The 27,823-nt window shown below is 40.2% G+C and overlaps 1 protein-coding gene and 1 long non-coding RNA gene across 10 annotated transcripts in view; one reads left to right on the forward strand and one right to left on the reverse strand.

Moving 5' to 3' along the window:
- LOC133227569 (uncharacterized) overlaps window positions 1-27,823 on the forward strand; it is a 356,831-nt gene that overhangs the window by 167,412 nt on the left and 161,596 nt on the right. The window lies entirely within an intron of this gene.
- On the reverse strand, window positions 59-26,805 carry RGS13 (regulator of G protein signaling 13). 8 transcript variants are annotated; one of them, XM_061382177.1, is made up of 8 exons: window positions 26,614-26,804; window positions 25,270-25,340; window positions 24,715-24,759; window positions 21,108-21,181; window positions 20,537-20,605; window positions 17,245-17,306; window positions 1,736-1,902; window positions 59-582 (listed from the first exon to the last, which is right to left on the reverse strand). In XM_061382177.1, exons 5-8 carry the CDS (start codon window positions 20,599-20,601, stop codon window positions 397-399), a joined length of 480 nt encoding a protein of 159 aa, XP_061238161.1. In that variant the 5' UTR covers window positions 20,602-20,605; window positions 21,108-21,181; window positions 24,715-24,759; window positions 25,270-25,340; window positions 26,614-26,804; the 3' UTR covers window positions 59-396. The 8 variants fall into 8 exon arrangements, with proteins under 8 accessions (XP_061238161.1, XP_061238162.1, XP_061238157.1 ...); XM_061382178.1 differs by lacking the exon at window positions 24,715-24,759; XM_061382173.1 differs by having other exon boundaries at window positions 20,537-21,181.

Here is a 27,823-nt window from a genome sequence, read left to right on the forward strand (position 1 = left end):
CCACTTAATTGATTTGTATGGTAAAAAGTTTATCATTTAGTTGATTTGTACAATAAAAACCTTATCATTTAGTTTATTTGTACAGTAAAATCCCTTTTTCATATTTATTTGTTATTTATGTTACATATGTTATTTATGAAGAAAGACCTTCCTTCTCCATATATATTAAGTGAGCTACATAAGTATGCCATAGATTGTGTTATTCATGTTATAAGAGTTCTGTAGTCCGTCCATTTCAGGATCTATTTCTAGTTGAGAACCAGAAATCAACTTATGGCTTGATTTCTTATATTTCTTTTCTACTCTATTTCTGATTTTTTTAATTTAGTTTTATATGAGAAGAACAAAACCAACACATTCTGTATACCATCTTCAATTTAAGCTTTTGAGTGGTGGTCAAGAATTGTTGTTGGCTTGAATAGTCTTCAGAAGTTTCTGGTACATTTCTGACTTCAGAAACCTGGGATAGGAATCCCTTTCCATGTGCATGTACACTATTTTTTGAGCCTCTTCAAAACATGTTTGAGTGGGTTCTTGAATATTTTTGATGATAGCTTCTCTTGTTGAACTGTCAATGTTAATCTGCAAAGTAAAATTACATGTGAAGCATAAGTAGGCATAATTGAAGATGGAAATAGAATGGAAAGGTTTAATTTATTTCCTGCTCTACTTTTCAGTGGACTAGGGTAATTTTGTCTGCACTTTCATTGACATCTTAAAAGACTTGTATGAGATAAGCTCCTTGCTTTTTTAAAAAATAAACATCCAACTCCACATCCCAGATTAAAAAAAAAAAAAAAAAAAAACCACACGTACACACAAAACATTAAGCCCATGACCAAGGAAATCTCAGAAACCACTGCTTACTTAGGCGGATGCAAGTGGTTTGTTAGTGGAGTCTGCAAAGAAGGACGTTTATGAGATGGAGTCCTCTTTTAAAGGAAAGGGAAGTTGGTGCTATTTTAAAGTTTACCTTCCTTAAATAGTCATAGATGTTGATTTAACTGAACATCTCCTGAAATGGGAAGAAAGTGAAGAGAAGTAGAAAAATAGGGGAGGGAAGTGGTTATTTCAATAAACCAAGTATTTTCCAGACAAGAGTTTTGAGGAACAAGTCAATTAATGTCGGACTCTCCTGAGAGACTGGAATCTCATAAACCATCTGTCCTCATCCTCATGATCAGAATTTTCACTCCTGGTTCTCTCTCCACCAGGAGGAGTCTCAGTGTATCTATTTCATTGTAACTCTATTTTCTTTCTGCAGTTGTAAGTGATGGGCAGTAGTAACAGTGTGACCCCTCTGCTGGTTTTAAACTAAGCAGAGCAGGAGCCCTGGTGGGGTGGGCCAGACTCTGCCCACTCTGCCTGCCCTACTAGGGAAGTCGCCACTATGGTATGTGTATCTGTAGGTCCTTGTAGCGCAGTCAACTCTTCTTACAAGGACTTCTTTTTATACTTTCCTGAGAATTAAGATAATTTAATGAGGAGAGGCTTTGGAGCCAGACAGGCCTGATTTTGCCTCTTAACTGCTGTGTGATACTGGAGAAGGTATTAATAAATTAACTTTGCAGATTCTTAGGTTTCTTATCTGTAAACTGAGGTTAACAGTACCAACTTCATAGCATTATAGGAGGTACTGGGTATAGACTGCTGGCACATATGTGTGGTTGACAGACACTAATGCTTTCCTGGGAGGTGTTGATTTCCAGTTTCCAGCATAGTCAGGTGTGGTTACCTCTCTAGGGGACTGTGGCTGGATGTAAACCTTATAAAGCTTCTTTGCTCTGGAAGTTCTGCTCCACTGTGAGGCTGTTTTCTTATAGGTTTCACATGCCATCCAGAATTTAATATTCTCATCACTGTGCTCTGTTTTTAAGTATGCTGCGTAGACCACCGGGCCATCTAGAAGTAGAGGAGAAATTAGTTTATTTTCATGGGTCAAAATCATAAAAAAAATCTGAACAATATGTAGTACAATTTAAAACTAATGCCTGAATCAGAGACCCCAAATTATTTAACAATATATTATATATTATATAATGATACACATACACATTCCACATCTCACTTAGTTCTATGCATTGGAAGGGTGTTTTGACAACACCAGTCAGTGGTGGGGTCATTCCTTCATCCCTTTATTCTGTGTAACTCAGGGCAAGATGCCTACTAATGTGGCTGGGATAGGTCACAGGGACCCAGAAACAGGACTTAAATGGGATCAGTGGACAGAGCTCTGATCATGAAACTGAGATGAAAAATGTAAAACCTTGAGACAAACTAGAGAATAAGAGCAAGGTTTAAAGCTAAACAGGCTGGTTAAGATTGAAAAGAAAATATCCAGTCCAAGTAGAAATGATAAAGTGATCAGGCTCTACAGCCTGGGATGTGTCTCATATGCAGTTAAAGCAGGAGAATATGGATAATGAAAAATTGAACTTCATGTTCTTGGTTTAGGGTTCACACCAGAAATGAAGGACTAGTCAATGACTGGAATTCAGATGGGGTGTTGGAAACTGTCCCAGAATCTAGAACAGCACAGTGAGGGTGTGCAGAACAACCATTAAGTGACACTTGATGCCAGAGATGGCCGTCCTGTGCTCTGGTCTTTTCTGAAGTGGGAAGATAAGGGCAGACATGTGGGAGGAACGTTCTCCATTAAGCCACTATTCTGTGGGTGCTCGTGTTTGAAGAAGAGAGTTAAGTGAGCTTTCACAAATCTAGCACTTTAGTAAGAATCTTTGAGGAGATCAAGTATTGTGAAGATTAAAGATGAACACTCTGAGGAAAACATAAAACTTCTTTTGGTGGCTAGGAAGTCTCTTGGCACATCTGAGAAACTGGATTGCTAAATGTAGATAATGGGGTAACTTTCCGTTGATAGAAGAAGGCTATCAATGAAGAAGAAACATAGGCTTTTGATGAACAATAACTTAGAATCATTAACTGTTGCAAGAAATAATAGTAATCAGAGGGAGTGGCTATGGTGAGTAAAATCATATTTTCCTAAATCTTCACATGAGACAGTGGATCTAATGAGTTTCCTAGCATAGAAACCAGGCTCCTTGACTCCTAGATTCTACTGCTTGTTAGCACATGTACAAAAATGAAGATGACAATTAAGGTATTTTGTGTTCATGAGAAAAACTCAAATGGAGACAGATTTTAATAATGTTTTCTGAGGAAGCTTTAGAGTTCAGGAAAGTTGGTGATCTGCAAGAAATGTGCTACCCTAGGAAGACACAAAATTAGAGCTTAGTTCATTATTATTATGGAAGCAAGTGTAGCCTTCAGAACATTGGGTGGAAGATGGTTCAAAAGAAGCATGTTTGAACTGAGAGGACAGATGAGATGGGGGTAGGGCATATATGAAAATGTAACACAGGAAAGGATATGGGATTCAATATTTCTACCCAGTGGGGAATATACCTTAAACTTAAAACAAGAACGTTTATTTTCACAGCAGTTTAAGATGTACCTAACCTCATCACAGGCACAGAAAACTGGGGTCAGAGAATACAGATGTAGCAATTGGCATTCCTGTTAGAGAAAGAGCTGAATGGGCAGGCACATCATGAAACAAAACAAATCAAAATAGAAAACCATTTCTGGCCTAACAAGTAAAGCTGGAAGCCAATAATTTGCAGTATGCATTGAAAGAACTGGAATTCTATTTAAGAAAATAAAAAGCAATTTTTTATACTTTGTACATGGAGAAATTTTGACTGAGTGCTTCATTAGGAACAGGAAACAGGATCCTAAAATAAACGAGTTGTGGAATAGGGGAAAAATGAGCTGCCAGATGAAATCTACAGACCCTGGAATGAGACTTAGCCACCAGGCTGGTTGCATGGGTTGAGTGGATGGAATGGGGTAGGGGGATAATTTGGAAACCAGTATGAGATTCCATGTTATAGTATTCTGAATTTGTGTTTGTCTGTATGTTTAGTTTCATTTTATAGTGAAGAGTTTATTCTAGAACTTGCCTGCATCTGTGTCTTCCTTAACTTCCCTCCTGATTGAGCAGAGGAAGGGTCTTTGGGGCCAGCCAAGTAGTTCAATCTAATCTAAACTAGTAGTTTACTCTAATCACATGGACCACAGCCTTGTCTAACTCAATGAAACTAAGCCATGCCCGTGGGGCAACCCAAGACGGGCGGGTCATGGTGGAGAGATCTGACAGAATGTGGTCCACTGGAGAAGGAAATGGCAAACCACTTCAGTATTCTTGCCTTGAGAAGCCCATGAATAGTATGAAAAGGCAAAATGATAGGATACTGCAAGAGGAACTCCCCAGGTTGGTAGGTGCCCAATATGCTACTGGAGATCAGTGGAGAAGTAATTCCAGAAAGAATGAAGGGATGGAGCCAAAGCAAAAACAACACCCAGTTGTGGATGTGACTGGTGATAGAATCAAGGTCTGATGCTGTAAAGAGCAATATTGCATAGGAACCTGGAATGTCAGGTCCATGAATCAAGGCAAATTGGAAGTGGTCAAACAAGAGATGGCAAGAGTGAACGTCGACATTCTAGGAATCAGCGAACTAAAATGGACTGGAATGAGTGAATTTAACTCACATGACCATTATATCTACTACTGCAGGCAAGAATCCCTCAGAAGAAATGGAGCAGCCATCATGGTCAACAAAAGAGTCCGAAATGCAGTACTTGGATGCAGTCTCAAAAATGACAGAATGATCTCTGTTAGTTTCCAAGGCAAACCATCCAATATCACAGTAATCCAAGTCTATGCCCCAACCAGTAACACTGAAGAAGCTGGAGTTGAACGGTTCTATGAAGACCTACAAGACCTTTTAGAACTAATACCCAAAAAAGATGTCCTTTTCATTATAGGGGACTGGAATACAAAAGTAGGAAGTCAAGAAACACCTGGAGTAACAGGCAAATTTGGCCTTGGAATACGGAATGAAGCAGGGCAAAGACTAATAGAGTTTTGCCAAGAAAATGCACTGGTCATAATAAACACCCTCTTCCAACAACACAAGAGAAGACTCTATACATGGACATCACCAGATGGTCAACACCGAAATCAGATTGATTATATTCTTTGCAGCCAAAGATGGAGAAGCTCTATACAGTCAACAAAAACAAGACCAGGAACGGACTGTGGCTCAGATCATGAACTCCTTATTACCAAACTCAGACTCAAATTGACGAAAGTAGGGAAAACCACTAGACCATTCAGGTATGACCTAAATAAAATCCCTTATGATTATACAGTGGAAGTGAGAAATAGATTTAAGGGCCTAGATCTGATAGATAGAGTGCCTGATGAACTATGGAATGAGGTTCATGACATCGTACAGGAGACAGGGATCAAGACCATCCCCATGGAAAAGAAATGCAAAAAAGCAAAATGGCTGTCTGGGGAGGCCTTACAAATAGCTGTGAAAAGAAGAGAAGCAAAAAGCAAAGAAGAAAAGGAAAGATATAAGCATCTGAATGCAGAGTTCCAAAGAATAGCAAGAAGAGATAAGAAAGCCTTCCTCAGCAATCAATGCAAAGAAATAGAGGAAAACAACAGAATGGGAAAGACTAGAGATCTCTCCAAGAAAATTAGAGATACCAAGGGAACATTTCATGCAAAGATGGGCTCCCTAAAGGATATAAATGGTATGGATCTAACAGAAGCAGAAGATATCAAGAAGAGGTGGCAAGAATACACAGAAGAACTGTACAAAAAAGATCTTCATGACCCAGATAATCACGATGATGTGATCACTCACCTAGAGCCAGACATCCTGAAATGTGAAGTCAAGTGGGCCTTAGAAAGCATCCCTACAAACAAAGCTAGTGGAGGTGATGGAATTCCAGTTGAGCTATTTCAAATCCTGAGAGATGATGCTGTGAAAGTGCTGCACTCAATATGCCAGCAAATTTGGAAAACTCAGCAGTGGCCACAGGACTGGAAAAGGTCAGTTTTCATTCCAATCCCAAAGAAAGGCAATGCCAAAGAATGCTCAAACTACTGCACAATTGCACTCATCTCACATGCTAGTAAAATAATGCTCAAAATTCTCCAAGCCAGGCTTCAGCAATACGTGAACTGGGAACTTCCTGATGTTCCAGCTGGTTTTAGAAAAGGCAGAGGAACCAGAAATTAAATTGCCAACATCTGCTGGATCATGGAAAAAGCAAGAGAGTTCCAGAAAAGCATCTATTTCTGCTTTATTGACTATGCCAAAGCCTTTGACTGTGTGGATCACAATAAACTGTGGGAAATTCTGAAAGAGATGGGAATACCAGACCACCTGACCTGCCTCTTGAGAAATCTGTATGCAGGTCAGGAAGCAACAGTTAGAACTGGACATGGAACAACAGACTGGTTCCAAATAAGAAAAGGAGTACGTCAAGGCTTTATATTGTCACCCTGCTTATTTAACTTATGCAGAGTACATCATGAGAAATGCTGGGCTGGAAGAAACACAAGCTGGATCAAGATTGCTGGGAGAAATCTCAATAACCTCAGATATGCAGATGATACTACCCTTATGGCAGAAAGTGAAGAGGAACTCAAAAGCCTCTTGATGAAAGTGAAAGTGGAGAGTGAAAAAGTTGACTTAAAGCTCAACATTCAGAAAACGAAGATCATGGCATCTGGTCCCCTCACTTCATGGGAAATAGATGGGGAAACAGTGGAAACAGTGTCAGACTTTATTTTTCTGGGCTCCAGAATCAGTGCAGATGGTGACTGCAGCCATGAAATTAAAAGACACTTACTCCTTGGAAGGAAAGCTATGACCAACCTAGATAGCATATTCAAAAGCAGAGACATTACTTTGCCAACAAAGGTCCATCTAGTCAAGGCTATGGTTTTTCCTGTGGTCATGTATGGATGTGAGAGTTGGACTGTGAAGAAGGCCGAGCGCCGAAGAATTGATGCTTTTGAAGTGTGGTGTTGGAGAAGACTCTTGAGAGTCCCTTGGACTGCAAGGAGATCCAACCAGTCCATTCTAAATGAGATCGGCCCTGGGTGTTCTTTGGAAGGAATGATGCTAAAGCTGAAACTCCAGTACTTTGGCCACCTCATGCAAAGAGTTGACTCATTGGAAAAGACTCTGATGCTGGGAGGGATTGGGGGCAGGAGGAGAAGGGGACGACAGAGGATGAGATGGCTGGATGGCATCACTGACCCGATGGACGTGAGTCTGAATGAACTCTGGGAATTGGTGATGGACAGGGAGGCCTGGTGTGCTGCGATTCTTTGGGTCGCAAAGAGTCAGACACGACTGAGTGACTGAACTGAACTGAACTGAAGTAGTTCAACAGTTTTCAATATTCCCTAGTCCTCTGCTGATGAAGCCATCTCTGTGTTGCCACATGTAATTTTATATAGATATCTAATGTAGTAGAAGGTGATAGTTATCAACTATCCCTGCCCTTCTTGTAGGAGATTTGTGCTTTCACATCCCCTTTGTACCAGCCCTGCTCACTGAACTTGTGTCAGCGATGCACAGAGCCATGTGCAGGTCAAACAGAAGGCTCGAGGCTGATCAGGCAGTTCCACCATTGCTCCTCTCCCCACTGTGAGCAGGACACATTCTGGGAGAGCTGCTCCTTTAGTCTGAAGGCCAGACCTGCACCAGAGCTACAGTTGACCCCAGTGATTGTGTAGTGTGAACAAGAAAGACATCTTTCTTGTAATAAATTAGGGGGTTTTCGTACCATGTGTTACTGTATCATAACCTAGTGAAAGCTGACTGGGACCACCTGAACTTGTCTGAGATTTCTGATATGATTGATGTGTAGAACAAGTGCTCACATGATGGGTATGTTTTATAGGATTTTGTCTTTCATATAATTTTTTATGTTAAGCAAGTTAAGCAGCCTACAATGCATTTGTACAAAAGAGTTCCAGGAATCCAAGCTATTATTAAAGTCAGAACTGAGATGCTCACTTTAGCATTTCTGTTGACTCTACAACAGGAGGATTACAAGGTGGGAAAGCTTTTTCCAAATCAGGTGATGCAGCTCAGTGTGGCTTGTTCTGGTCCATTCTGAGTGCTCTGCTGCAGAGACCTCGATTCTGCTTGAGCAGACTAATAGGGATAAACAGCAGAACTTCTCATTAAACTGAGAAGATGAAAGAACTACGCTTATGTCACACATAGTGTACACTGTTTTCCTTGAAGAATGAGAGTGGTGTCTTTGGTGCTCCCTAGTGTGTTCTTCATAAATTAGTCACCAAAATTAGTATTTCCACGATGCACAAGGTGACACATGCTGGTATCTTGATGTAAGAAACTAACATGACATTGCTCTTGTCTGGGTCAGAATGGTGGCCCATCTATCCCAGGACCATTTTCTGCAAGGCGGCAAGGCTCATGGCATGCATTAAATCCTAAGAGTGAGCTGTGCAGCTGTCTGCCATCAGAAATGTTTCTAAAGCAATATTGAATCCATTTTATTTTTAATAGAAACCACCAGGGAAAGTGAGCTCCATAATTCTACCAGCCTCTGCATGAAGTTTTAAAATAAGTCTGTTTTATTAAAATTCTCTGATTTGACTTCTATGACATTAATCGTTTCTGGTTTTTCTCCTAACTTCTTTTAGCTGTATTATTGTACAGCAAAAGAACTTAAAGTACTATTAAGTGTTTTTTAAATACAGAATTTAACAACTTGATATACTTCCTTTTGCTTTCAGTCTTTTGCTCTTGTTTAACTTTCTATCTAAACAGTATTCATTCATTTTCACAGACACACTCTCAAGTTACCTTATTGACATTATACAGTGACAGCAATTTTGTATCACTCTTGCAAACACTTTCTCTTTACTCCTTTTTTTCTCCTGTTTACTCTTAAAATTAAAAGACCCTTGCTCCTTAGAAAAAAAGCTATGACCAACCTAGACAACATATTAAAAAGCAGAGGCATTACTTTGCCAACAAAGGTCCATGTAGTCAAAGCTATTGTTTTTGCAGGAGTCATGTATGGATATGAGAGTTGGACCATAAAGAAGGCTGAGTGCTGAAGAAATGATGCTTTTGAACTGTGGTGTTGCAGAAGACTCTTGAGAGTCCCTTGGACTGCAGGGAGGTCAAACCAGTCAGTCCTAAAGGAAATCAGTCCTGAATATTCCTTGGAAGGACTGATGCTGAAGCTGAAACTCCAATACTTTGGCCACCTGATGCAAATAACTGACTCATTGGTTGTCTGAGGAGGCCTTACAAATAGCTGAGAAAAGAGATGCTAAAGGCAAAGGGGAAAAGGAGAGATACACCCATTGAATGCAGAGTTTCAAAGAAAAGCAAGGAGAGATAAGAAAGCCTTCCTCAGTGACTGAACTAAACTGAACTCTTCAAGGTTGCAATGATCCACTGCAGGGACTGCTGCACTATATTATATTTAGCGAAGTTGTCATTGTTGAATGTTTAGATTATTTACCCTTTATATGTTGTAACTTATACTACAATTGAACATTTTGGGTTATAAATCTTTACATCTCTAATTATTTCCTTAGAATTGAAAGAGTAGAATTACTAGATTGATGATATAATATTTTTAGAGATTCCCGATACCTATTATAACATTTCTTTCAGAAAGATTTCATTATTTTTCATTAGTAACAGCAGTGTTGACATGCCCACTCACTCCTTCCATTCCAATCAGATTGTGTAAAACCAGCGACTTGTAATTATTTAAATTTGTATTTTAAAATATTAATGCTTAAGCGTGTTTTCTTTCTTCTAGCTGATTTCCTTTCTTTCTGTGAATTTCAAATCTTCTGCCTAGTTTTCCTTTGCATTGTTAGTGTATTCTTGAATTTCTAGATCTTTTTGTATATTAAAGACACCATCTGTTTTATTTATGGCATTATCTTCTGTTTACTTTTATATGTTACTTTTGTTTATGATTTGAGGGGAGTATTTGTAAACTCTCTATCCTTAAAAAGTCTAAGTTCATCCATCCGATCTGCTTTCAGTCTTTTCTGCACTTTTACTAGAGAAAAATCTCTGAATCAAAAATCTGGCCATGACCTGTTATTTATAGCCTTCAGCCTCTGCCATTGCTCTGATGGTAAGTCCCCACCTCTCCAGCCTCCTCCCATCACCCCTGAACCCCATCCTGATGTGAGCCTTGTTCCTGGCCAGGTAGCGTGTGACCACCATGCTGCTGTGTATGCAGTTCTTTGTGGCGGGCTTTATACCCTGATCTCAGACGCAGGTTCGGTATCTCAGTTTCTGAAAAAAATCTCTCTGAAGCCCCTGTCCCTCCAGTAGGTTAAATAGGTACTTCCTGTCATTTGACAAACAGCACACCATCCACACTTATTTTCATTCTCATTCTATCTCCATCTGTGTCCGGGTCTATTCTGTTTGCTGGGTTACTTCTTACTCTCCCCTCATCTGCCAGCCCCTTGAGAACGAGGACTGCCCTGCCCTCACCTTTGCATGCCCTGTGCCGACCTGCTGCGTCATAGATAGCAGATAAGGAAATATTGGTCCCAATAAGGAAATGTTGGTCCATCCAGGCTTTTGGATCTCTCATGCGTCTGTATTTTAAAGAGACTGTCTATAGGTTTAGGAAAGTAAAGAGACTGCCTCTAATTATTCAGCATCCAGGAAGCACCAAAGACCAGAGGCTTATAGGAGGTACTGTTGCTACTTTTGGTTTATTGAGAGGGAAATAGAAGATGTGCTAACTGAACAGCGAGGTCTAGAAGAGGCCAGGTTTTGTTCGATTGTTTTCCCTGCAAGGTGAGCATTTGCATGAGAACTTATAGAAACCTAAAGTGCCAAGCAGCAAGGACTGGGTGTGGCAGCATTGGAAATATGAGCTTGAGGAGGGCGACCATTGGCAACCACAGTGGGTAGCGAAGCAGAGAATAAAGGATGGTGGAGGAAGCTGCCAGTCCCCAGGGAGCAGCACAGATGTGGAGAGCTGAGGGGACACCCTGGAGGGACGATGGTGTCCCTCAGTGACTTGCAGGGTCCACCCTCTGCCGTGATGAAGCTTCCCCAGCAGCGTAGGCCTTCACGGCGTGGAGCAGCCGCTGTGCCTCCAGCACTACGATAAGCCTGCGCTTTCCACCTGGCGTTTCCAAGGCTGTCCGCGGTGGCTGTAACTGCTTAGAAACCGAAGGAAGCATTCAGTACTCTTAAGGATGATTTTGACCAAAATTAAGATTGATGCCATCTTAATTCAGAGTCAGAACACATGCTGATCTAAAAGTGCTTAACTACGTGTCTCTTCTTGTGTTTGTGCCCCAGTGAATGGAAACAGGCCAAGGAAAAATATACAACGTGCTTTCTCACTTGAAATCATCACTGAAAATTTTTAAATGGGCACTCAGTATCACCCTGAGTGATAGTCATGCTGCTATCTTCCGCTAATATTGTGCCTTTCCAAACTCTCAAGAAACAATTTTCTACCCTTTTAAACTGATGCTTTTGAATTGTGGTATTGGAGAAGACTCTTGAGAGTCCCTTGACTGCAAGGAGATCCAGCCAGTCCATCCTAAAGGAAATCAGTCCTGAATATTCATTGGAAGGACTGATGCTGAAGCTGAAATTCCAATACTTTGGCCACCTGATGCAAAGAACTGACTTATTGGAAAAGACCCTGATGCTGTGTAAGATTGAAGGCAGGAGGAGAAGGGGACAACAGAGGATGAGATGGTTGGATGGCATCACCAACTCTATGGACATGAGTTTGAGGAAGCTCCAGGAGTTGGTGATGGACAGGGAAGCCTGGCGTGCTGCAGTCCATGGGGTCTCAAAGAGTTGGACACGACTGAGCAACTGAACTGAACTGGCCCTTTTAAAATGCCAAATCATCCTCTCCTCAGTTTGCTGCCTCAGACTTAGCTGAGGACACACGTTTAATCAGGCGGAGGTTCCCTTATCTTCTCTCCAGCAAATCAACCAAGCCCCCTCCACTGTACCTGCCCTTTCTAACTCTCTTCCTGAAGGAAAGGATCCCAGCTCCTTTTTGGGTTGGCCAAACAATTCTTTTGTAGCTCCGACCTAATTCTGCTTTCTCGGTTACCTTGTGGTTCTCCTTTGCTCTTACAGTGGCGCCCCCCTCTGTTCTATGCCATCAGTTTCTTCCTCACTAACGGTTGCTGTCATGTGCAAATGTGCTGCTCTATTTCCCAAGTAAAACCAGTAATAACCCCCAGACTCCTCTAGTCAGGGCACCATTGATCTCCATGTTGCCACTCCCCATGGTCACCCCCTTCTGCCTCTTCCCTGACTCCCCTGCAGCCTTAGCCAGTGCACACCCCCAGAAGTGCTCTTTTCTTTGCCTCCAGTGAAAATAAGCCGTTCTGGTCATCCTTCACTCGCCTGACCCTCCTTTCTACCTCCTTCACAAACTCCTCCTCATCTCTGGATTTGGAAATATTCCTGTGCACCTAAGCCCCTTGTCTGGATCTCTGCTGACCTCTCTGAACTCTCCCTCTAAGTGATCTCATGGCCTTGTGGCTTTGATTAACATCTATATGCTAATGATTCCTAGTTTTGTCTTCCCCACTGAATTCCAGTCCTAGTTGGTTTATTGAAATAGCCTTCTAACTAGTCTCTCAGCTTCTTTTTTTCAGTGGGTACTTTTATTAACTTTTTAATGGACTTGTTATATTACTGTCAGGGATAAAACATAATGATTTGATATTTTTATAGATTGTACTCTGTATAAAGTTATCATAAAATATTGGCAATATTCTCTGTGTTGTACATTGCATCCTTGTATCTTATGTATTTTATACCTAGAAGTTTGTACCTCTTAATACCCTTTCCTCCCTTACCTACCCACCCCCCACCAAAGGGTACTTGTAAAAGTACATTAATGCTCATTACTCTTCTGTTTAAGGTTGTTCATGTGGCCTGTAAGGCCTTGTGCCCCTGTCCTACTAAATTTCTTTTGGTTGATTGAAGATGCTAACCTCACTCATATTTCAGGGCCTGTCTTCTGCTTGGGTTTCTCTGACCCCAGTGCTACTGGCCACTCCTCGTCATTCAGTTCTGAGCTCAAAACTTTACACTGTCCTATAGTTTGTCTCTGGGAGAAGGCAATGGCACCCCACTCCAGTACTCTTGCCTGGAAAATCCCATGGACAGAGGGGCCTGGTGGCCTGCAGTCCATGGGGTCGCTAGGAGTCGGACACGACTGAGTGACTTCACTTTATTTTTTCACTTTCATGCATTGGAGAAGGAAATGGCAACCCACTCCAGTGTTCTTGCCTGGAGAATCCTAGGGACGGGGGAGCCTGGTGGGCTGCTGTCTATGGGGTCGCACAGAGTCGAACACGACTGAAGTAACTTAGCAGCAGCAGCAGCACAGTTTGTCTCTAATCATGTCATTGAATTTCCTTCTTACTCCTGCCTTTCTTTGTCATACAGCCTGGCTTATTCTCTTCAAAGCACTGAACTGCTTTCTGGAATTAATTGATCTATTGCGTGGCTTGCCTGTTTGTCTCTCTCCTCCCTCTAGAGGGTGCACGTGAGCTGAGCACAGTGACCCTCTGGGCCTCTCACTGCACTGTCTGGTGGTGCCTGAAAGGGAGCCCAGCACACGGAAGGATTTAATGACTCACCCAAGGGCATTAGTTGCCGTTTTAAACTTATTTTTATTTATGTTTACTCGAACACAAATAAACCTCTATCCTCACCTTTTGAGATTTGGTCGGTAAATATATGTATGAGCCTTCTGCACTCTTTAACATTTTAATCAAAATAATAATAAAAACTTTGGTTAAGCAAAGTTTTGATTTTAATTCTTTTTCAGTCTTGACCTTCCAGTTTGTAGAGCCCTCAGGTTTTAGGTGACCATTGGCCCCCTGCTCTTTTCTAGTTCTACTGGATTTAGCCTTCAGAAATACCCACAGGGTTGTCTTTCTACTTTACATCTTAGTGATGCCTCTCACTCTGGTAATAGTTTGGGGTGCAATGACATGTTTTAGGTCAGCTTCACTGAAGGAAAATCTTTGATAATACTCAGGTGTTTTTATGGGGCAGTGAGTAAATAGCTCAGACAAATTATTTCCTGATCCATTCAAAAAGTTACTACTTTTATGCCATTTGAAAATAATTTTTTTTTCATAAAATCGTTGATGTTTGGAAACTTGAAGGACTTTCTATCATCTTTTGAAAGGTACTTTCTTATTTAATTCATTGTGAAGATTTTTTAATGAGACCAATTTTCACAGCAAATCCTGAGGAATCCTATACCTTCATTGAAAGAAGCACTCATTCGTCTTTACTTCTTCTAAAACTGTTCCCTATCTTTAACATACTTAGAGTCAGAACTCTTTATCAAATTACAAAAATTTGAGTCATTTAAGCCTCAGCTCAAAATTTGCCCCTTGAGAGAAACTTTTCCCTGAGGATTTCTGAACTACATGTTCTTAGAAACTGTCTTTTAATCTATATGGAGGCATCTACACGTCTTAGCTAGAGGAAGCATTTTACTCCTGTCCTTGGTTAATGTAAACACACTATTCTCTGACACATTTAATGTTTATATTCTTAGTTTTATGTTTCTGATTGCATGTCTAAGAAAATGATTTGTTTTATCTGCCTTTAATTGTGTGATTGTTGAATTTCTACATGAATTTCACAGTAATTCAACTTCTGGTAAGATTCCTACCCTGTTTTGGTGATTTCTGTAAAGAGCAGTACGCTGTCTCCCTCTGCTCATCTTGTCTTTAGACTTAGTCTCATAATGCTAGATCTCGAAATTGCCAAGTCTAGCCAAGATCCCACTTGAAATTTTTTTCCAAGTAATTAACTTCATTTACTTTGTTTATAAGGCTGAGAAGACTGGCACAGAAACTCTTACATAATATGGTTTGGTGTTTTGATCTTTTCTTAGTAGCGTTTGCCTCGTATTTATTCATTAAACATTTATTGCATGCCCATTAGGTACAAAGCACGCTTTGAGCCTCTGGGAGGAAAGATGAAAGGTGAATGAGAAGTGATCTGTGCTCTTAGGAATTTATAATCTAGTGAGAAAGGGGATATGGGAAAAAACCCAATACACAAAACAGCTATAATTAGAAGCAAAGTAAATAATGATATTAACTAATAGAAGAGAGAAAAAAATATATTTCCAAGAGCTTTCCAAGAAGAGAGGGTGGCAGTTGAATGTTTCCTTTAAGGGTGGGCAGAGTAGATAAGGAGCCAGAGAAGACTTAGTGCAGAGCTGGACCAAGGAGTCATGGATGTAGAAGGTGAAACAGTCATCACATGGGCAGAAGAGCATGTATGTTAAGGGACAGAGCTGGAGGTCCGTGTTAGCAAGAGCACTGGGGTAAGGTACAGAGCTGAACCAAGTTGGAGATTTTGGACTTCTGAGTAGGCAGCGGAGAAAAAGGAATGATATTCAAAACAAGCACTTTTTTACTAAGAAAAGTAACTCTCAATCACTGTGTGCCTCATCTGTATCAGGCACTGAGCGAGGGGGTGTATATCTAATCTGTGCAGCAATGCTGAAGGGAGAGATGACATCAGACCATTCTACAGATGAAGAATAATAAACTCCAGGAGGGAAATTAATCTTGGCAATGTTGCACAATGTGGATTGCTGGTGGTTGGGACTGAACTCCAAATTATTAACAGAGGATTAGTCAGTGTAGTCAACTGAACTTACACCTTTGTCTCTTCCTCCTATACCAGTGTCCTAAAATTGACCAGAAAGAGTATCTTAAAATCGGCAATCATGCTGGCAAACTGGATCACAGACTATGAGGTCCCCCTGAAAAGTGAGAGGCGAAGGTGATGGCATCAGAGAAAGAGGTGTGGGCTTCCCTGCTCACCAGGAAGGGCTGCTGCATCAGGTGGGCTCGGGGTGACAGAGCCGGGGCCGTGGCTGTGAGAGCCAGGGCAGCTGGCCGAGGGTCCAGGAGGCGGGGCAGGCCTCCGCGCCTGTGCTGTGGCCCTGCAGGCTGGGCAGCAACAGCAGTCTCCAGACCAGGTGGGGCCCTGGAGTCAGAAGAGCATGGCGAGCCCCTGGGGACAGGAAGTACCCTGCCCAGAATAACTGCAGCGCGCCAGGCTCCTCTGCCCATGGGCTTTCCCTGGCAAGAATACTGGAGTGGGTTTGCATTTCCTACTCCAAGGGATCATCCCGACTCAGGGATTGAACCTGGGTCTCTTGTGTCTCCTGCACTGGTGGCAGGCGGATTCTTTACTACGAGCACCACGTGGAAAGCCCAAATTGGAAGCACAGCCAACTCCACTTCCGCAGTCAATAGGTGTGAACAGATTCAACAGTCACAGAGAGGCTAACAGGGACTCTCAAGTAAAAAGAGATATTAATCATTAGCAGACATTTGAGGGGAACAAATGGCATTTTGAAAAAATTGCCAAGTTCAGCAAACAAAGGAATTTTCTTTGCATTTCCCCTAATTGTTTTTGTATCTGTCTTCTGTGTTTATCATTTTCTCTGTGCGTGTGTGTGTCTGTGTGTGTATGTGATCAGTCACTCAGTTGTGTCCGACTCTTTGCAACCCCATGGTCAGTAGCCCACCAGGCTCCCCTGTCTATGGAATTTTCCAGGGAAGAATATTGGAGTGGGTTGCCATTTCCTTCTCCAGGGGACCTTCCTGACCCAGGGATCAAACCCACATCTCCTGCATTGGCAGGTGGATTTTATACCACTGCACCATCTAAGAAGGCCCTTATCATTCCTTGTAGCCTCCCAACTTTCCAACCAAATGCAGTTGACTGCTCCTCCACTTTCCTGTGTTGAGCCTCTGACTTTATCTTTCTCACATCCACTGCTATCATCTTCCATTTATGCCATCTGAATGCTGACACATATAACTAAATATGGACTTATATAAAGTCCCACTTCAGTCAGACACTGATAAAGTTAGAAGTAAACTTTGAGGAGTTTTAGAACATCAAAACTCAAATTTATTCTGCTTCTCAAGACACTGAGAACAGCAAATTGTCAGGTTTTTTTGTTTTTAATTATAACTTTAGAAAGCTGCAGTAAGGTAGTATATTTCAGTATGTGTTACTATTTAAGCATATTTCCATGGGATTTTACACATATACCCGTGAAGAATAAACATTCACAGTGACTAATCTTGCTTTAATTAACACCAAAGAAAGTAATAGTGGTTGACACGACAAACTATTTTCAGGTTTCTTGTTTTAACTGGCCGTTGCCATTTAGAAGGATGTGAGAAGAGCAGCACATGTACAGCATCAAGTGCCTCCTTTCCTCCAAGCATAAAACTAACTAGTTATTAACAAATGACATATACATGATACTCACATTTTGTAGCCATCAGTGTTTCAAAAGACTGGGCCCACTGTAATACCTCTTCCAGAGTCAGGCTTTGAAAAGAAACAGAAGGTTCTCATTGCACTAAAATATTCTCAAGCGTTTTTTTTTTTTTTTTGTAAGTAGAAATACGCTATCTTGAAAATAATGTCACAATATAGTTGTACTCTCTTTTTCTATAGTTTTGGATGGAAATTTGTTTCCTCAGTGATCTTTTACATTTTATTTTTACTAAGTGGTTAGAATGATAAAAATATAAAAGTAGAATAAACTTGAAAATCTGATAAGATGTTTTAAGATGAATTTTAAAAAGATGAAGAATCAGTGTTCTACAGTCTACAGTCTGTGTACCCCAAATTGCTATTGTTAAAGTTGTGATGTATTTCTTCTTAGTATTTTGGTTGTAGGCATGTTTGTGTGCTTTTAACCAAGAAGTAAATCGTTCTGAGCATGTGTGTATGTGTGTTTGTGTGTGTGTATGTGTCTGTGTGCATGCTTTATGTGTGTGTGGGTATATATATACATGTACACATACATATGTATAGATACACACACACCCTTTTAATCAGCCTTTTCTGTCTTCACAATTGTCTTAATAACCATTTATAGTGTTATAATTTATAACTGTAAATTTATAATCACTGATAGTCACTATCCTTTGCATTGACCATGCAAGGGGGCATGCCATAGTGTACGTAATTATTCTCAATGAGTGTTTTGATAATTTCTAATTTTTTACCAATAAAACCAAATATGCCCCAGCTGTCATTGAGGCTTGCCATGCCTGCGGGTAAGGTAATTCCTTGTGAGATTTACAGGAGTAGAACCAATGCTTTAAAAATGATGGTCGGTCTTATGCTGCGGCCACCAGCCATGTGTTTGCCCACATGTTTACTAGAATCTTAGAGTTTATCCACAAAACCTATTGGCCTGCATTCATGTGATAAGGTTAGTAACTCTGTATTTACTATGGATAAATATTTCTTGGTTGGTTATTTGATTTTTTTTTTTTTACATATTGAGGGTTTTAGTTTTTATTAATCTGAATGATATGTCAAGTTACATTTGATCCAAACAATATGAGAAAAGCTATTTACGGTTTTGAAAATATCCGTGGAAGATACTGGCTTCAAGACTTCATTTCTGTTCATTTTAGTGGGCTTTTTGAGGTGAACTGGTGACTGTTCTTACCTGTGAGTCATTTTATTTCCCCCCTTTAAAATACTCAATGCATAAATTGCCATTCAGTTTATGATACAGTCTTAATTTTCCTTGTTGTAATGACTGCATCTAATCAAAGGCCACTGCAGATACCAGCAAGGACTGCCCATCGGCTGTTACCTGGTATAGTTAGCTCAGTACTCAGTGTTGACGAGACAGCCATCAGCATTAGCAGGTACTTAACACAATGAAGGCAGATTAAAGAGGCTAAAAAAGTAATCTGGGACGTGGAAAATGCTGGGAGTCCTAAAATGGTCCAATATCCTTTGTTTTCTGAGCCTTCAGATGACGTTTGCTAGTTCTAGACGGGCTGTTTGCATCATTGCTGAGGCTTAACAGTACACTGCCGTGGATATCACTTTCAACAAACATTTCCATGAAATGGTGTCTGACTCATTGTTCTCTTCTCTTATTAGAACTCTAAAAACAGAAGCCTAAAATAACCTTTTCAATCCAGTGAGATGAAAAGCGTTTGGCAAGGTGTAAAGCAGACCTAATCATTATGTAGGAAAGAAGAAGACCTTCATGATGGGAGGAGAGGCCGTTGCTATCTTGGAGTAGCTCAGAGTTTGGTGTTGGTGATCGTTGGCAAGGGAATTCCTGTGCCTCTAAGGGGCATAAGATTTATGGAGATACATCATGATTAGGGTGATTATGGTTAGGGGTAAAGTTGTGAAGCTAAATTTGGTTTTGGTTTAATCCCAGTTTTGCTTGTGGTTTTTCCTATTTCATGCTTTCCCATGGCTACCATTTTCCCTTATCAGAGTAATCCTAATCAGATTTGTTCCCTCTACCGAATTCTCTGATAACATGATCCACTTCTGTACTCCCTCCTTCTTCTGGGTAGAGAGAGAGCAGGTACCAAACAGATGCGGGAACATATGAGCCGCTGCAACATTGTGCAGAGAGGAATGAGGAGTGTTTGGAGTCTGACAGTCCTTGGTTCTAATTCCTATGCTGGACTCAATAGCTATTAGTCTAAATTGAAATTTACAAGCTTCAGTTTTATTATCTACAAAGTTATCATGAAAATTAAGTCAGGTCAAGAATGTAAAGCATTTATCAAGTAACCGTTATGTCCTGGTTTGTGAGGAACATGAATTCTCTTTCCTTGGCCTTCGCCTTCCTGGAGGATGGGTTTCCAGGGCAGGTAGAAGGAAGCCAAGCACTGATGGTGATGCTCTATGAAAATTATCAGCAGAAGCGAAGGAAGCTGTCCCCAAACCAGCCTTCTCTTCTTTCTTCTCACACAGGTCTGTGCAGTTCAGCAGCGTAAGCTAGTCAGTTGAAATGCTGAGCTTTGGGTCTTCCCACTTCTCCCACCCACCACCAGAGACTCTCCATTCCCCATAAATGTGGTAGTTGGTCAGCATCTTTGGATGTCTGGGCACTTCAGGGCGGGAGCCTGCACTCCAGGATCTCCAATGGTAACGGGGATGGCGACGTGTGTCCACAGCTGAGTCTCCATGCAGATGGTCGGGCTCCCTGGCTAACCTCACAGGGATCCTCCACCTGGGGGTTCTTTGAGGTGAGCAAATCCGCTCAAATGGTTTGTTACCCTCCTCAGGCATTACACTTTCCACTTTAGTGTAGCCACTGCCCCATCCAAACAGCTGCGTTTTGAGTTATGACAAAGTGTAGAAGAGACCTGGACACTTGATGAGCATTTGGTTATCCCTCCAGTCTCACCTTTTCCAACCAGGGATAAGGTCTGGCACTTTGTAGATAAAGGACTTGAACTGTGTAAATATTTTGGATCAAAGAATCTCATCTTAACATGTAAAGTTTTAGCTGTATAGGACTTAAAAAAAAATCTAAGAATATTTGTTCATAATAGACGCTCTAAAAACATTAACTTGCTGAATTCTCAAGTGTAAACCATGAATAATGAAAATGGAACTTTAGTGTAATACATGATTACCCTTCTGGTGGAATTACTCATGTGTAAATGCAAATTTTACTTTCTGAGCAAAATGTATTGACAGAAGTTGAATAAACATACACCTACTTATCATGTGAAAAATATGCATTAAAATGGTAATAGAATTTACATGTGACTTACTTTGAAGGGGGTCTCTTAGATTCATCTCTGCACATCTTACAAATCCAACAATTCCGCCTGCTCATTTTTCTAGAGAAATGCAGCATTTACTTAGTATAATTTAGTCATTTAAAATTACTGTATGTTAGAGTCTATTTCTAGAAAGCACAGAAAGTTTAATCATAAAAAATAAAGCTGGGCTCTTGAAGTTAATGGAGCACAACTACTGTGGGAATGAGAAGGAGGGACGAGAACAAAATGACTCATAAATATGTCGTAAATAATTTTGAAAATATAGGAATATACGCACTTTGAGTTGTGACTTTAGAAGCCATCTGGCCCACCTATTCTCTAATAACATCTTTACAAAAAATACAGCTCTTCCAAAAAAATCTTTCCACGTAGGGCCTCCCAACAATGAATTCACCAACTTCCAAGTCTTCTCATGTCAAGTAATTCATTTTTATAGGAAGATCTCTCAATATATGGAACAAGAGCTGGCCTCTTTGTAGTTAACCAAATAAAACATTGTAAATAGCCAAGTAAAAAGTGAGATTTTTTAAGGGCAAATTCTGAGTGGAGTGTCGCTTACCTGACTTTCCCCACTCCGGTCAGTGTAACTTTGACTTTAAAATTCAGGTAGAGTTTAGTCAGCCCAGGCTTTATCTGACAATGTATTGCATAGAAAGTTTTTAATTCTGGATTTTGAGGAAAAAACTCAAACACTTGTTAATAATTAAATCTACACTTTATAATGAGGGCTGGAAATATTTTGCTAAATATATATTCACACTTAACTACAATGAGTTATCAAGAACAAACAGTTTTATATCAGTCTTTATTGACTCATGGGAATCCTCTGTTGAACACTTGTTATGTGTCAAGTTCTGGCTGCCAGGGGTCTACATAGATCCTGTCTTTCCTCTTCTCATCCTCACTCACAGGCAGTGAAAATTTATGCGGTGGGGACTCTGGGACAGAAAGTACAGGGCCCATGAGTACAGATGGGAGCAGAACCTAACCAGACCTGGAGGTGGTGCGAGAAGGCACTGAGGTGAAGTGGAACCTAGGGGATGAGCAGGGACTGCTGAGTGAAGGAGAGATGCAGCTTGGATCCAGGTCAGGAGGCAGTGGGTCAAATCCTCGCTGAGGAAATGAAAGGATGTGGTCACTGTGTGAGTCCACAGTGTGGCAGGGAGAGAGCTCGAAGAGGTTCTGAAGTGTTCACTGCAGCAGGAGTGTGGTAGGAGATGAAGTTATTAGGGAGGGAGAAGCCAAGCACCACAGGCCTTCCATACCATCAGTTTCATAGTAAGAAGCTGGAAGTCAGTGAAAGTTTGAAAATATGGAATAGGCGTGTTAACATTTGAAATTGGTTTTGTGAAAGAATGGATTGTAGGCTGGCCAGGGTGGAACTGGGGACACCGGTTAGGAGGTGACCACAGGAGTCCAGGGGAGGGACAGTACAGGCTTAGATGAGGAAGGTGGCCTCAGAAATAGTGGGAAGGGATACATCAACATGTTATGGTAATTCCTCCTCCCAAACATGTTGATGTATTGGCTCTTCCTGGTGGGAGAAAGAAAGGAAAAAAGGTCAGGTAAGAGATTCAACCTCAAAGTAAACATGGGCAGTTTTCAAAGAACACATAGGAGAAGCCAAAAGTAAAGGGGAGATGGTCCAGGAGACAGTGTAACCTGAGAAAAGCAGGTGGCTCCAGACAGATGAATGAACACACATATTTCAGAAGGAGACTGATAAAGAGAGGCTTACAGGAGGAAAATCAGAATAATAAAGTGTCATAGAAATCAAGGTATGAACTATCAAAAGGGAAAAATGGCTAACTCTTAGAGATAGATGGGTAGAAATTCAGAGAACAAAGGACTGAAACTGTGCATCAGAAGCAAGAAGGTCATCGATAACCCCAGGGAGTGTGGTTTCAGTGGAGTGGCAAGGGCAGGAAGAAGGAAGAAAATAAGAGGAAATGGAGACCTGGACACACAGGGCTGCTTGTATAGACTATTTACACTTTCTTTCCCTCCTTTTCTCCTTCCTTCTCTCCCTCCGTCCTTCTTTCCTTCCTTCCTTCTGAGAGCTGTAGATAGAAAGGCATACTGGAGATGGAGAGGCAGGGCTATGCTGGGTGGCCATCCTGACCCGCACATCTCTGGGGACATCATTCACAAAGTCAATACTGGGAGTGGTTCAGCCTGAGGCTGGCCGTAGTAACCATGGGCAGAAGATGAAGACATAGGAGAAAGAAAATCAGTAGAATTTCAGGTTTCTGGAAAATGAGGAGGAGGAGGGATTCAGAATAGGGGAGCCTGGACTTTGAGACGTCTTGGTGGAAGCACAGGAGGAAGTTACTCTCTCCTTGTAACTGGGAGGGGTGGGGAAAGCAGGAGCAAATCTAAGAGTATTCGCAGGTTTGGGTGAGAGCTTATGGATGCTGTGATCTAATGGACTCCACTATCTGTATGAGTTTCTGCTGTGAGGGGGACCAAGGGACAGATTGTTAAATATCTCTGTAGGTTGGGACAAAATTAGGACTCTTGAGTGCAAATATAGATACATGCAAATTAAAGCAAAGGGAGAATTTATTATAGGGATGTGTTTGCTCATGCAGGTAGATTCTGGATGGCCTTCAGTGCTGGGCTCTACTCTGTTGGTAGGAATAACTCACTGAGGACTTTAAATAATAGTGTGATGAAAATAAGTCTTTTTCTAGAAGAACAAATCTGACTGAAGATGATTAACACTGAAATAATGGAGGCTGAGAAAACATTGCAGTGACTGGCTGTACTTAACTGATCCTGTGTGTAAATCAGACAGACCCTCAACTATGTTCATGTTGTCCAGGTTTTAAGATTCTCCATCTCTGCCATGGCCTCTAAGACACAGATTCCCTGATGACTCTCTGCCTGTCTTGTAAGTGGGAGGATGGTGGAGGACTTCTTTCCTTCGTGTGCCTTTCTTGTCAGTGTTGCGGGTCATCTCTGCCTTCCACTGGCCTGGACTTATGCTCCCAGCTCTACTTTACTCAGAGTTTTTATACCTCATTGTTGCCTTGCTTGATCTACTGGCTCTACGTGCATACATTGGTGATCTGTGTTTCTAAAGTTCATGTCTGTTGATAAATCATCCTATTTTAAAAATTTCATGGACCTGTTTGACAAAAGCAAGGCAGTTCTAGTGTGCAACACCCACAAGGACAGAAGCACAGCAAAGGTTAATTTCCAGGTGCACTGGCGTTTAGGGGGCTCCTGCAGCTCCTGAGAGGTGGCAGGGTGTATTAAAGTAATCCTGGGCTCTGAAGCCAGACAGACATGTGCTTGAGTTCAGGCTCTTACTAGCTGTGTGAACTTAGGTGTATTAACTAAACTCTCAGTTGCCTAATTTCCTTTTCTCTAAAATGGAACTGCAAATATTAGAAAAAAAAGCACGTGTGCATAATCTTTCTGTTCCAGGTAATCTGATTGATCCTCCTTCGGCTTCTTATACCCTGCCCCTCAGAAAGTATTTCCTAAGTCTTCTGCATGCGCAGGAGGCATGCATTATCAGACTGCCTTCCTTCCTCTTTGTAAAGTTCAGCTCAGACTTCCTAAATTGTTCTAGTTAATCTTATTCGTGTTTCAGGGTGTCAGCATACATTCCCTGTAATCCTCCTTTGTAAATATTTAGTGACAGAGTTATGTAGAAGATGTATTTTACATAGAAAAATTCGATCACTAAAGCTGTGTTTGGTGACATTTTCTGGTTTTCTAGTCTATTAAGAGATGGAACTTGTTGGTTACTGTCCTGGTGCCTGGAATCACACTGTTCATCTTGTAAGATGCCTGGGACTGCATGTCCCTTGCATGCCTATGTTCCCCCTTTCCATTGCTGCTGGATTCAGTGTCAATATGCACCTCCACTTTGCTGGAGCATCACAGAACACTCCCCATGTCCTTGTGATGCCTTTGACGTTGAAACCAAGAGATAGATGCACAGATATTTAACCCAGATTCTAGTACTAGAACAGAGTGAACTTCTGAGTTTATTACTCCTTCCAACCAACACTACTAAAATTATAGTAAAGGGATGTATAAGGCTTAAACATGAAGGGAAAGGGAGATTAAACAAGGATACAGAAAACAAAGTATTTCAAACAAATTCTGGAAGATGGAGAGCAGGTAAACTTTAGAAATTATAATTCTCATACCTTTTTCTAAAAGGAGAATAGAAAAGGCAGACTTTGGAACTTCATCTGACAAAACGAAGAAAATACAATTCACAGTGTGACGACAAAGAACTTCCAAAATAACTAGTGGTTTTAAAGAGAAATGTCTGCAGTCCTGTGTTCAACAATATCTATCATTAAGTAGCACATCCACGTCTAGAGTTACCAATACATAGAGTGACAGAGTGAAACACTTTCCTATTTACAATTGCAAACTTTTAAGAAGTATTTTTGTTCCCCAAAGGAGTAAATTCTAAAGAAAATTTAAAGTATAGTTCTTGACAGTTAGAATTTGATTAAAATATCCTGTTGATAAATCATATTTGTCTTGCTTATAGTTAAATCCAATTAAGAACATTTTTGGTGAAATTAGACCCTTTAAATCAGAGCACACATGGTCATTTACTGGTAAAAATAGAAATGAGCCTCAACTATTCCCTAGAACTACAATTCTATTTTGACAAGAAAAAGAGTTTCCTGTGAAAGAGTGACTTAAACTGAGAAGGTATAGAATTGATTTAAATTGGAGAAACTCACCAAGCTTCACATCAACAATAATCATTTTTTTCTCATACTGGTGGTAAGATATGTGGAAAAATTCCATTGACCTAAAGATAAAATAATAATAAAAACAAACAAAAAATTATCACGTGCTTTATGGAGAACACATATTTGGCAAAGATTTCTATAAATACCCTGCCTTACATTTTAAGCAAATATTTTTTCCACTTTGTAACTACTGGATTATGATTATCCCCATTTTTAATTTATTAACTCTTTATTTAGGTTTTTTTTTTTTTAGTTTCATGCATTGATATTATAAAAATTCCTATACTTTTAATTTGTATTTTACATTGCTTTATTAAAAATTTTTTTCTTACTTAATATTGTGTGTTAATTTACCTATTATTTAATATCCTCTACGTAAAACTAGTATGCCCTTTTACTATCTAAGCATAGAATATTTAGAACAAGTTTAGGTTTCCATTTGATTTTGCCTTCAACTTTTTTCCTGATTATTTTAAAGAAAGACAATTTTTTTCTCTATGAGACTGAATTTGTAGACTGGTTTTAAATGCATTATTATTAATAGAGTCAGATATATAATATAGCCAGGAATAGATTCAATTTCCTCTAATATTTAAATGGAATTTCTCAAACTAATAGGAAAATAAATACATTTTCTTAAAGGGAGGCTTTAACATATTTAAAAACATTTTTATTATCCTGATAGTCTTTCTGTTCGTAAGTTGTGTTGGCATTTAAATGCATTTATTTTACAGTGTAACATGTCATATAAGATTTAGAAAAAATTTTATCTTAGTGAGATTTTGTTGGTAAAACAAACAAAATTTTTTTGTTTGCAAAAAAATTTTGCACACAAAATTATTGCCTTTTTAAAAAAAAAAAAGTAATATGTGTAGTTGTGCTTAGGCATAACATTAAAGAATGAAGAAATTTCATAAAATCAAGTTAATGCTTCATAGAAACTAACAACCTACACCTGAAATCAGTACAGCTTATTATGTGATGGAACTAATCATTTAGTAATGCATGATTTTTGAAACAAACAATTTTGAAATACCTGACTTTATATTCTTATCTAAACATATACACACAATCACTCAAAAAACACATACAATGAAAGACCATACTCTAAAACTGTAATATTTCCTTTGTTGCTCATTAGAAGCTTCATTTATACACATGTCACTTTAAGTTTTAAGTATTCAAAACCTAGGCCACGCAAATGTGTGTTTACTAGTTTGTTTTTGTAGAAGGAAACTGCTAACACTTCTGCTGTTGAAATAAACATCCAGCGGTCATTTATATCAAGCAAACATCATTGTATTCCACTATTTTACAGAATCTCATACTTACAAATATATGCTGTAGAGGAGTCCACCATGCTAAATTTTAGTTCCTCCCTGTATGATCCTTTTGAAATCAGGTTCTGAAATTCCCTGAAACACCCAGTGTTTTTGCTGGCATAAAAGAACTTTACTCTCCCTGTAATTACCTTCCACGGCACTCTGGCCTCTGTACTGAATGTTCTGTTTTTACATACATATCTATGCAAAGAGAGGTTTTGTCGTCTATGGGTCTATGGAAATTAGTGCTGTGGGGTGCGATGCATTGCTGATAAAGAGGTTCTATCTAACATTGTCAGCCCATCTGAAATGATCAGATGATTGGAAGCCGTAGCTCCATGAAATCTTCAGTGTAGTAGTCAACTTTTTTCCCCCAGTTATTCATTTTCCTAGTTTTAGAAAATGTATAGCTTAAAGTTAAAATATCCCTTTTAAAAAAGGGAACTTAATGCCAGTAAGTTGGCTACCACAGCAAACACTTGCTATCAAATTATCAAGAACTATTAAAATCAATCTGGAGCAGTCAAATTACTAAAGACTTATAACAAGGGAAAGATCTAAAGAGGCCTATTTTCTAGTTAAATCTTTCTAGTTCTTTCGACTGGTCCTCACAGGGTAGTTTTGGGACTTCCCATTATTCTCCAGTTTGTTAAAACACCTGTTAAAATCTAAACAGCACAGCGCTGCAGATGAGGACTGGTGAATTAGAGGGTGGTGAGATTGCCAGTGTCCCTGTCCTATGTCTGATGTAAATGTGTGTGTCGGGGGCGGGGGAGGAGTAGGGTGATGGGGGGAGAGAAATGGAGGCGGGGTGGAGGAATGCTAAATAAAAGAGTAGGAAAGAAGAGCAGGCTGTGGTTGATGGAGTGTTTCTTAAAGTAATTAGGAGCCTAATGATGTAGAAGATTATCTTTATGTGTATTTTATGATTTTGAGGTTTAAACCCAGGGAAATGAATATGTCAAGCCTAAACGGTAAGTGTGGGAGTAGAAAAGGCAGACAGACTTCAGAAAGTCAGAAGCTGAATAGATGTAGCAATGTTGCAGGAAATAAAGGGTGAGGTTTGGATTAGTTGGGAACCATCCAGGTCGTTTGCTTAAGGCAGTCATTTTCACTGGCTTCTAGCTATGCAGTTCCTTCCCCAGCTTAGAACATTTGAGACTCTCCAGGCACCGAGCCGGGGATTCAGGAATGACTCCTCTTTCTCGTGGTTTGGGTGC

The sequence above is a fragment of the Bos javanicus genome, chromosome 16 (genome assembly GCF_032452875.1).
Source record: "Bos javanicus breed banteng chromosome 16, ARS-OSU_banteng_1.0, whole genome shotgun sequence".
Lineage (NCBI taxonomy): Eukaryota > Metazoa > Chordata > Mammalia > Artiodactyla > Bovidae > Bos > Bos javanicus.

Bases quoted from the DNA above. Each gene is read 5' to 3' on its own strand.
- RGS13 (XM_061382176.1), bottom strand. From the start codon at position 20,622: ATGCTGCATTTCTCTAGAAAAATGAGCAGGCGGAATTGTTGGATTTGT. The intron at 17,307-20,536 runs GTAAGTCACATG...TTCTTTTCAAAG, and splicing joins TCTAAGAGACCCCCTTCAAA to CCTGACTCTGGAAGAGGTAT. The intron at 1,903-17,244 runs GTGAGTATCATG...CTCTACTTCTAG, and splicing joins AACACTGATGGCTACAAAAT to ATGGCCCGGTGGTCTACGCA.